We start from the raw sequence: 11,418 nt of genomic DNA on the forward strand, positions 1-11,418 counted from the left end.
TTCTGCTAAAATTATACAGATTTGTTTTCTGCTTTCAGCTAAAACTATTAATTTATCATTAAGATAAATACTTATTTCTACCATCTCAAAACCCAGCTAACATAAGACATACTCCAAGACAGTGATTTCCAGAAACTCAGGTATATTGAACTTCACATGGTTCCCTCCTCCTTTTTTTGTAAAAATTGAAAAAGACTACACATACATTAACAAATTTCCACTAGTACATACACCTCACAATGTACAAAGATGAAATGCCCAATCGGGTATGATTTGCATCAAAATATTTACAGTTTTCCCAGCTGCTTAGAAAACTGGCAGAAAAAATAATGAGATAGGAAAGGTCCTTTAGAAACCCATATGGACATTGTAATCAATTATCATTAATGGCAAAGGTTGCAATCCCATGACACAGGCATTTGTTACATACATTTCCTCAGTGGCAGACAATGATAAGGATTAAATCAAAGACAATGAAAGAAAATGATTAATAATAGCATACACTTTAATAAATACTTTTAAGTAAATACAATCCTTTTTAGAAAAAAAGCAGAGAGGGCAGGAGACTCCTGATGTTACCATACTGCTTCAGTCAGCTAAAGGATTCAGAAATCCAGGTCAGTCTAGCCAAGGTAGGAAGTTGGCAATGATGTGGAGGAAAAGGGATAAATGAAAACACCAAGGACTATGCCCTGGAGGTTTCCTCTCAGGGTCTCAGTGTGAGTCTAGATCTCATGCAGTTAAGCCACAGGAAAGGAAAAATCCTCCCAGTGAAGGAAAATGAGAATTCATAGATAAACTCTTGGGTTCTAGCATTGGTAAAGATGACTTTCCCTCCATCATAATCCAAGGCAATGCCAATCTGCCTTGGACAGTAGGACAATATCTGGAAAGGCTCAGAGCTAGTACATATGTAGACCCCTGCTGAAGACAGCTGTAGAGTCCAAAATCCCTCTTCAGGGGTGAAGGCCAGAAACCCTCTTCTCACCACTGACTCTCTTGCCACCCCCACTAGGCAGAATTTGGGCCATATTCCATTTTCCTGAGACCATTCTTCCTCCACCTCTTCACTCTCATTTCTATATCCAGGAGAACTGTATCCATCAGTGATACCTATGAACCCACCAAGATAGCTGCTCCCAGACACCTCTCTGGCTCCACCTCTGTATTTCATTGCTTCTTCTTCCTCCTCTGCTCCCCACCAGATCCTATCTACTTTCACTTCCCAGTACACTTTACCCCATGTGAAGCCCTTACTGCCCAGCACACCAGGTTCAGGATCAAATCGCTGACCATGTTGATATTTGTTCATCCACAAGCCAGTGAATATCATACTTTTCCCATTTGGAGACACTGAGAGGTAGCCATTGGCTGTCTGAGAATTCAGGATGATCCTCACTGTGGGAACAAGGGGAGACGGGTATGGCATCATGAAAGATATTGAAGGAGATCTTTCCCACATGCTCTGGATCCCTTCTGACATGGCCTCCTTTGGGGATCAGGGCAGAGAATGCCTCAGACTTTGTGCTCTTACTACCATTAGCTCCCCTATCTAGATGGTGCAGGGAATGTGAAGAGAAAAGCCAAGGGCACACAGGCAGTGTGATTAGACCTGAGAGGAGAAGAGGAGAGGGATCATTATCTTTCTTCAAAAGTGTGTGGGTCTGAAATTTGGGAAGTCAGGTAAAGAATTTAGGTAGATCAGCCACCATAAAGACCTTTGTATTTAAAGAGGTGAACCACAAGGAATAGAACTTCACAGGGAAACTGCAATTTTGGGTCAGAAAGTTCACTTTGTTTGAAGCAAAAATTTAAAAATCATCCTTTCCAACTACTCACTTGTTTTATATTCCAGATCTCGCAACAATTTTCCTGGAATGAACGAAAAGATAGTAAGCGATTCTGACATCACCTCTTTCTAGGTCAAATTCTATTATTGTTAGCTAATACCACTTTAAAAGGTGACAGGGAACCATAAGAACTTAAATTAAAATGGGGAGAACTTACCCAGAGTCGTCTCCTCAAAAGTGGCTCTTTCAAGTGCCCATCCCAACATCTGCCTATAGTACCTGGTGCTTCACTAAAATGTGCTTGGGCCATATTTTCTACTGTTTAACAAGGTCCTCAACTCTGAGACCTTAATCACTCTTTTCTCTACTATCAAATGTAACTGTGAGATTCATTCTCCCAATGTTAATTTCTTTATTAGTTCTCTTTAGTTACACGTAATATCAGGGTTAATTTTGGTATAATTATGCAAGCATGGAATATAAGTTGCTCTAGTTCAGTCCCCAGGACGTCCCCTTTCCCTTCCCTCCTGTCTTTTCCTGTTCCCTTCCCTCAAGTCTAGTGTTCTACTTATTTACAGTTTTTATTTTTAAAATGCCTTGTGGCTATATACAAAGGCCAATCTGTTTTTAATTTTTTTAAATTTCTAATTGTGGTAAAAGACATATGATGTAAAATGTATCATCTTTATCATTTGTAAATGTATGGTTCAGTAGTGTTAAGTATATTTACATTGTCATGCAACCACTTTCTAGAACTTTCCCATCTTGCAAAACTGAAACTCTGTCTATACCTATTAAATAACAACTTTTCATTGTCCTCTCCCCACCACCTCCTGGCAACAACCATTCCACTTTGTTTCTATGAATTTGACTGTGTTAGATACCTCATATAAGTGTAATTATACAGTATTTGTCCTTTATGTGACTGATTTTTCCAATTAACAAAATGACCTCAAGTTTCATCCATGTGTCTGAATCTCTTCCCATGTGGTTTAATAATATTCCAAAGTATGTATACACACATTTTCCTCATCTACTCCTCCACTGATTAACACTTGGGTCACTCCACTTCTTTGTTATTATGAATATGAACATGGATATGCAAATATCTATTTGTGAACCTGCTTTCACTTCTTGGATATTTATCCAAAAGTGGGATTAATGGATCATATGGCAATTCTTTTTTCTTTTCTTTTCTTTTTTTTTTTTTTTTTTTTTAAGGAACCGTCACACCATTTTCCTTGCCTCTCAATATTTCGCCTTTTTTAGATGTCATTATTTTTAATCAACTCCAGGACCCATTTATGATCATTCTACCTTAGCCTAGGTAACATTTTTTGACTGTCATGAACAAAGACTCCCTGGTTTGGACTAAATTCCCACTCCAATACCCCTGTCTGGTATGAGTGACCTCTACAAGAGCAAGGAATGCTAACAAGCTAAGGCCAGAATCAAAACCCAAGGAAACATATCAAGAAAAAGGTTTCTAGGCACAGAGCCCCTTCCTTCACCCATTCCTTTACCATGGAATCCTCTCAGTCCTTTCTCTAAGGAAAGAATTTTATCAGAAAATTCTTCTGCCCGCTTTTTGATTGCAGGACTTATGGGTTTTTCAATCCAGAACTTCTTCCTGGGGTACCTGGAGAAAGTAAAATCACAGTGGAAACCACTGGAAGAAAGACACATATGGCCCCTGTCACCACATAAAAAGGCATACCAGTAACAGTACAATTAGTGAACACTCCAAGGGGTCAGTCCCAACTTGCGAGCCAAAGGATAAAATTTAGAGAGTTCTGAAGATAGGGCCACAGCCCAAGCATTCTCTACCCATCAATATATCATTTATGGGTTTTGTTAAAAAAGGAAAGAGCCATTTTCTACATTGGAACTCTTTAAAACATGCTACCAACATTACACTTCTAAAGAAATTACTTGAGGATATACACCTGATAAAGAAAATTAAGGTTCAGATTTGAATTTTAAAAAATTTTAAAGTTTCTAATTGAAAAAAAAAGTGGCTGGAGATGTAGCTCAGTGGTTAAGTGCCTGCATCTCATGCACAAGGCCCTGGGTTAGATCCTCAGAATGGCCAAAACCAAAACAAACAAACAAACAAACAATCAAAAACCCTCAACCATTAAAATTAAGATAAAGCTGGAAAAAGATATATATTAACTACAAAATAAAAGAAATCTGAGGTTTTGATCTTATTATTAGATAGGATTGAATTCAAGGCAGAAAAATATTAAATAAGACAACAAAAGATAATTTACATTACCTAAGGATTATAATCCACAATTAAAACATAACTCTCCTTAAAGATCATACAGAAAAAAACATCAAAATGTAAAATGAAGTTGGGTATGGTGATGCATACCCAATCCCAATACTTCAGGAGGCTGAGGAAGGAGGTCACAAGTTTGAGGCCAGCATGGGGAACTTAGTCATACTCTTTCTTAAAATTAAAAAAAAAAGTTAAAAACTAAAAGTAGCTCAGTAGTACAGTGCCCCCTGGGATCAGTTCCCAGTACAGCAACAAAAAGAAGAAAGAAAAGAAACAAAACCAAATTTTACACTGCACATAAAAAATACAGAAAGTAGGAAAGTTTACTAATAGCAAACAGCACACTTTAAGGCAAGAAGTACACCTACTTTTTGTCACCCTGCTTTCTTTCATAATTATTTTTCTTTAATATGTCTGTTTAGTTTCCCCACCAGGATCTTGTAACCTGTCTCATTACCCTCCTTTCTACTTAATGGCTGGCCCACAGTACATGCTCAGTATATGCAAATTGTCCAGGATGACTCTGGAGATGAGCTGCACATTATCAAAATGCATGACTTTTAATCTCTGTCCAAGGCTTCTGTGTATCATGGGTAACTGTGAAAGTTGTCAAAATTTTCTTTGTTGTCCTTGTTGTTTTGATTTTGGCAGGGATTGAACTCAGGGCTTCAAACTTACCAGGCAAACATTCTACCACCGAGCTACATCCCCAGCCCTAATGTTGTTTTTAACAGACATTTCTGCAGACCTAATGCCAGAGAGTCATCATCCCTGTGACCCATAGGAGTGTCCTCTTCCTACAGTCAGTCAGAGCACAGGAAACCATCACAACCAAGCATGGAGGATGATCTGATGGTGAAATGTGCTCTACAGAATATGGAGAAAACTGCAGCCAGAAGTTGCAACTGAGAACCAGGGAAGAATTAAAGAAAAAAAGGAAACTAAGTTTTAGAAACAGAGGTGGATTCTAAATATACTCTAATATTCTTCTATAATCTCCTCCCATTTTATATCTCCCTCAGCCCATTACCATCTTAACATGTTCCATGACAATAATTTTTCTAGAACTGCCTCCCCGGTCTCAAGCAATACATTTCAACTTTTGCTACCAGAATTTCTCTTCCTTCTGAAAGATCCTCCTCTAGCCCTTGTAAAATCTTCATAAATTAAAAGAAGAGAAAACAAAGTGGTTTTAAAATAAGAAGCACTTACCTGCTTATTATATCACTTGTGTCCTGGAAAGGAAAAGAACACAGACACTGTCACGGAAAGAATGTTCTCAGGTGCCATCAACAGTCCCTGTGGGATCCCTGGGGAGCATGTTCACAGCAGGACCACATAGGGAGTAAATCTGATGGGCTTGAAACTGTTCTGCTCTCCATTGCAGAAGCAGTTCATAGGGATACATACTTGTCCATCCTTTCCTCCCTTTTAAGTTCTACATTCTTCCCACCAGGAAACTTTTTTCGATTTACAGAGAGATAATAAGAATACTATTATCTATCAGGTTAAAACTGAAATCTCAGCCTGCCTTGGAAGACCTCTGTTCATTTGGTCCCATCTTACCTGCCTCTTCTTCCCTTCAACTTCTTTTTCACTTAAACTGACTCCTCCAGAAAGGTAGCTCCCTCATTCTGTCCCCTTATGTTTTCTTATCTATCTCCCTATTCATATCTTCCTCAGCACCTGCACCAACCTCCCACACATACACCATGTTTGTTATCACATTCATTTCTCTATAGCCAACCAATCCATCCCCACCCCTTACAAGAAAAGGGAACAGTACAGTCTCCTGCAATTTTGGGTTTTAAACCTATTGTCTGGCTGGTTGACTTATTAAAGACTCGGTAAATTAGAATAAACCCTTGGCTCTCCTTACTCCTGCTCCAAATCTCTTGCTAACACAGTGGCCACACTGCAGTTTGTGTCAAAAGGATTTATCTGCAATTTAGTTGGTCTCTCACCTGCAAAAGTTCCAGTGCTGGCTGCCGAACCTTCTTCTCTAACTCAGAAATCAGAGTCCCAAGCCGGACCATCTCCTCAGAGCCTTTAGTGATATGGCTGCTCCTCCCTTCTGTGAGCTCTTGCTCTAGCCCCACCAGCAAGTCCAACAGGAACTGCTCCCTTTCTCTCAAGAACTGATGGCCCTGTTCAAACACTGTTATAATATCTTGCCTGTGGCCCTGGAATTTTGTCTACAGTAAATGCAGAAAGAGAGTGATGATTTCTTCTGGGAGGTCAGAGAACACTAGAACCATGTGTGAGATTTTCTGGGGATGAATTCAGAACAGAAATCCCTTCAATTACCCACCCCCATTCATCCCCTCCCAAATCACAAACACCCCTCTCCCACTGAACATTCTTCTTCTGTGTATTCTCTTACAAGCAGGTCCTGAATCTCATCTTGTCCCGTAGACTGAAAATTCTGAATTCTATCCCTGTCTCCCTTCAGAATCTTCAGATGATTTAGAATTTTACCCTATGGAAATAAACATGAATAATCTCAAGATGAAGATGGAAATGACATCTTGCAAGGCCCTGGGTTCAATCCCCAGTACCTCAAAAAAAAAAAATGAAAATGACCTAAAAATAAAAGGGAGATGCAAAGTGATTCCATAGTAAAATCAGACTGCATTTGACCTTATATACTACAATCATAAGCAGTTTCTTAAAAGTGAAATAAAGGAATAATATATTATCATTACAATAACTATCAAGACTTATATTACAGTTTTTATTCATATTTAGAAGGTTCTTTCCCACCAAAATGCAGATGATTCAAATAAAAATCCATTAATAATATGAAAAAAGAGGAAAATAAATACAAAAAGTAAAGGAAAGTATATATGCTGTTTTAGCCCATTTTCTATTACCATAACAAATATGAAAGGCTGGATTTCTTTATTTAAAAAAGAGATTTATTTAGCTCACAATTCTGAAGGTTCAATTGCATAGCACTGGCATTAGCCCAGCTCTGATAAGGACCTCATGGTGATAGTATCACAATGGCAGCAGCACATGTGTGAGAGATCAAACCACCAGACATCTTAAAAGTCTACCACCTCCCAACATTGCCACACTTGAGGTCCAAGCTCCCAACACATGAACCCTTGGGGGGAAAACTTAAACCATATTGAAACTATATCATATCCTAAGTCCAAATTATGTAAAGAATGATTAAATTGTTTTTAATGATTAAATTGGTTCTCCTGTGAGCCAAGGAGAAAAGGAAAACAATGAGTTGCTTCATTTTTCTTTAACAGGCAAGAGAAAACATGCTAGTCTGTCAGTAAAAATATTTTCCCTGAGATTAAATTCTGAGCAAAAACTTATACAGGATATTTACACTAAAAAACACTATCTTCAAAAATATTTTTAAGATGATTACATGCTGAAGATGATTACATGCTGATAATCTATATTGTTGATTGAGACCTGAAACAAATGGCTCAAAAACCAATACATTCAGGCATTGGGATAGACTTATTATTATAAAAGCTGTGTAAACTGGTATGTGTGAATGTTTCCCCAAAGTTCATGTGTTGGAAACTTAATCCTGTAACAGTGTGGAGAGATAGTACTTCATGCCAAGAGGTACTTCATGCCAAGAGATAGTACCATCACACCAAGAGGTGATTGGTTTTAAGGGTTCTTCCCTCGTGAATGAATTGATGCCATTTTTTTATGTAAATGGGTTTGCTATCACTGGAATAAGTTCCTCATAAAAAGGTGAGTTTGATCTGCCCACCCCCGCTCCCCTTTGTGATGCTGATGCCTTCATGGTGTTTTAATGCAGCAAGAAGGCCCACACTATACGCTGGTACCTTTATCTTGAACTTCCCAGCTTTCAAACCAATAGCCAATAAACTTCTGCTCATTATAAATTACCTAGTCTATAGTATTTTGTTATAGCACAACAGAGCAGACCAAGACAGAAACAACCAGTTTTATGATACAAATTCAAGAATGGAGTCACCACCAGGTGGCACATGCCTGTAATCCCAGTGACTCAGGATCCTGAGGCAGGAGGATCACAAGTTCAAAGCCAGCCTCAGCAATTTAGTGAGGCCCTAAGTAACTTAGCAAGACCCTGTCTCAAAAACAATAAAATAAAAAGGGTTGGGAATGTACCTTAGTGGTTAAGCACTCTTTGGTTCAATCCCCAAGAACTTTTTTTTTTTTTTTTTTTTTGGTACTAGGCATTAAACCCAGGGGCACTCAGCCACTGATCTACATCCCCAGCCCTTTTTTGTATTTTATTTAGAGACAGGGTCTCACTGAGTTGCTTAGGGCCTTGCTAAATTGCTGAGGCTAGCTTTGAACTCACAATCCTCCTGCCTTAACCTCCCGAGCTGCTGGGATTAGAGGTGTGTGTCACCCTGTCTGGCCTGAGAACTTTCTATACTAAAGTATTTGGACCATCATGCCCATTATAAAGGCTGTTATTAAAAAAGAAGAAGAAAGATAACAAGTATTGGCAAGAATGTGGAGGAAAGGGAATATTGATACATTTGTTGGTCAGAATATAAATTGGTACAGCCATTATTTCTTAAAAGTATAAATGTTTCTCAAAAAATAAAAATAAAAATTACTATATTATCTGGCTACCCCACTTCTGCATATTTATCCAATGGAAATATATTCATAATCTCCACAAGATAGCTTCATTCTTATGTTCTCTGTGGCATTATTCATAAGAGCCAAGATATGGAATCAACCTAAGTATCATCTGATGGATGAATGGATAAAGAAAATGTACCATATACATATAGTGGAATATTACTTATTCTTAATAAAGAAGAAAATCCTGCCATTTGTGATGACATGGATGGACCTGGAGGACATTACACCCAGTAAAATAAGCCAGATACAGAGAGACAAATATGACAAGGTCCTACTTGTACATGGAATCCAAAATAGTCAAACTCATAAGCAGAGAACAGAATGGTAGTTGCCAGAAGCAGGTGGAGGAAGAATGGAAGTCAGAGGGAACAAAGTTTTATAACAAGATAAATAACTTCTGGAGATTTGTTATATACCATAATGTCTAAAACTAACAAAATTGTGTTGTATACTTAAAATTTACAAAATGGGCAAGTCACATGATAAGTCACCTTACCAAACACACTCGCACACACACACAAACAATAATAATAATAATAATAAAGGGAATGAATGTAACATTTGGGAAGCGATGAATATGTCTATGGCCTTGATGTTGGTGATGATTTCTCCGATGTACACTTATCCCCAAACTCATTGATTTGTACACGTTAAATATATACAGCTTTCCACATGTCAATCATACCTCAATAAAGTGGTTTAAAAATTGGACCTTATCTTGAAGGAATGGTGGAACTTTTTTGGCTACAAGAACAGGCCTGTGTTTAACTAGATTCTTACCCGATAAGGCTGTGCAGCCTTCTCCAGGAGAACAGCAGCATGGTGTCTGTGCTCCCGGGACTCTCGACACATCACACACAGTATCTGCTGGTCATCTTTGCAGTAGTAATGTAGCTTCTCCATATGTCGCCCACACAGCTTCTCTGCTCTTTGCTCAGGTGATCTTTCCTCTGTGGGTTGCCTCTCCTCATCTACTTTCATCCTCCAGATATTCTCCACCAAACTGGCCATCTGCCATACATGGCGGATATTCTCTTTCTTAAAAGCTGTCTTGCAGAGAGAACAATATAATGGCTGCCTAGAAGATTCACAGACCTTAATGATGCAGTGATAGCAAAAGACATGACCACAGTCAATGGTCACTGGCTCTCTCAAGTAGTCAAGGCAGATGGAGCACAGCACCTCATCCTCCAGGTTTCTCAGAGGGGAAGAGGTGGCCATGATCACTATGCTCAGGACCTGCAGAATTCTCTCTTGAGGTAGGGAATCACTTTCTAAGAAAACATGAAGATAAAATGGAAACTGTGGGTTTAATAAACATCAAAAAGGAACTGTGAGAAAATATTTTTATGTTCAGATTGTTCCCCACCTTTTTTCTCAAAATCCAAAGCTCCTTCCAGAACACTAGTTAGGACAAGTTCTGGCCTGCAAAATTAAATGCGTGTGAATATCAGGCAGCTTGCTCTGGTGTAACATTACAAAGGGTGCTCAGAGATGTAATTGTATGGGGGTATTCTAGAAGATTTGGGGAAAATAAATTTCCAAAAGAGTTTAAAGAATTTGTGCATAGCTCTTTGATCAGCTCAGTAAAAATATATTTGCTGCAAATAATAGTAAAAAATAAGAATTACATAATTTAGGGCTGTATTTAAACACTGAACTGAGAACATGAAAGTTAGATATTAGAAACCACTAGGTTCAATAATTGGTCTGCTCTTCATGTTCTGCCTGGGAAATCTCACCATCTCATTTTTTTAAACACCACAGTACCAAATGCATTCACATCCTAGCATACACACATATATGCACATACACACATATATGCACACACATACTAATGCTTTTTTCACTAAATAGCATATTACTTTTTATTATACATTCATATTTTTATTACAACCTATTTTTTAAAAAATGTTATAACCCACAAAAAGGATGTCATGATACAAGGAACCTACACTTTGAAAAACACTGGTTTAAACCACCACAGCTCTATCACTGACTCTTACCTCTACCTACGGATGCAAATTTTAGGGAACTACAAAGGTCAACTGTATCACTGTTGGAATGTACTAACAGCACCTAAAATTTACATATCCAAACACATTATCTAGGAGTAGGTACTTAACCCCACCCCATTACCCAAGCCAAAAACCTAGAAGTGATTTTAGACACTTCATTCTCTTACTGCCACCTCCTACATCTGGTCACTGAATTAAATAATACAGTATCTGAAATAAAAATTTCATTGCCTGGCCTAAAAAGTAGAATGAAGATAAGAAAGAAAGAGTCAATGGACTGGAAGACCAGCAATAAAAAATATCCAATCTTAATAGCAGAAAGAAAAATAATTTAAAATAGCAATAAAAAAATAAAAGTTCTAACCTAATTATACCACTTCTTGGTATTTATCCCAAACAAATGAAGTCAGCATACTTTAGCAATACATGCATACCCATTATTATAGAGGGAGAATTCACAATAACCAAATTATGTAATCAGCCTAGATGTCTATCAATGAATGAGTAGATAAAAAATGTGTTATATATACACAATGGAGTTTTCTTAGTTTATAAAAAAAAAAAGAAGAATGAAATTATGCATTTGCAGGGAATCTGAGAGCATTGTTAGGCAAAATAAGCCAAACTAAAAAAAGTCAATGATCATATTTTTTTTCTTATATGTAAAAGCTACAGAGAAAAAAATGGTAAGAAGCGGGAGTGG

The 11,418-nt window shown here is 37.8% G+C and overlaps 1 protein-coding gene across 1 annotated transcript; it reads right to left on the bottom strand.

Moving 5' to 3' along the window:
- Nucleotides 1-488: 488 nt before the first annotated feature.
- On the bottom strand, nucleotides 489-9,954 carry LOC306665937 (tripartite motif-containing protein 26-like). The gene is made up of 7 exons (XM_079147595.1): nucleotides 9,478-9,954; nucleotides 6,458-6,553; nucleotides 6,039-6,269; nucleotides 5,287-5,309; nucleotides 3,314-3,429; nucleotides 1,840-1,872; nucleotides 489-1,398 (listed from the first exon to the last, which is right to left on the bottom strand). The coding sequence occupies exons 1-7, from the start codon at nucleotides 9,916-9,918 to the stop codon at nucleotides 707-709; spliced, it is 1,632 nt and encodes a 543-aa protein (XP_079003721.1). The 5' UTR covers nucleotides 9,919-9,954; the 3' UTR covers nucleotides 489-706.
- Nucleotides 9,955-11,418: the final 1,464 nt, after the last annotated feature.

This window comes from Sciurus vulgaris (assembly GCF_902686455.1).
Source record: "Sciurus vulgaris genome assembly, chromosome: 7".
In the NCBI taxonomy this organism is placed as follows: domain Eukaryota; kingdom Metazoa; phylum Chordata; class Mammalia; order Rodentia; family Sciuridae; genus Sciurus; species Sciurus vulgaris.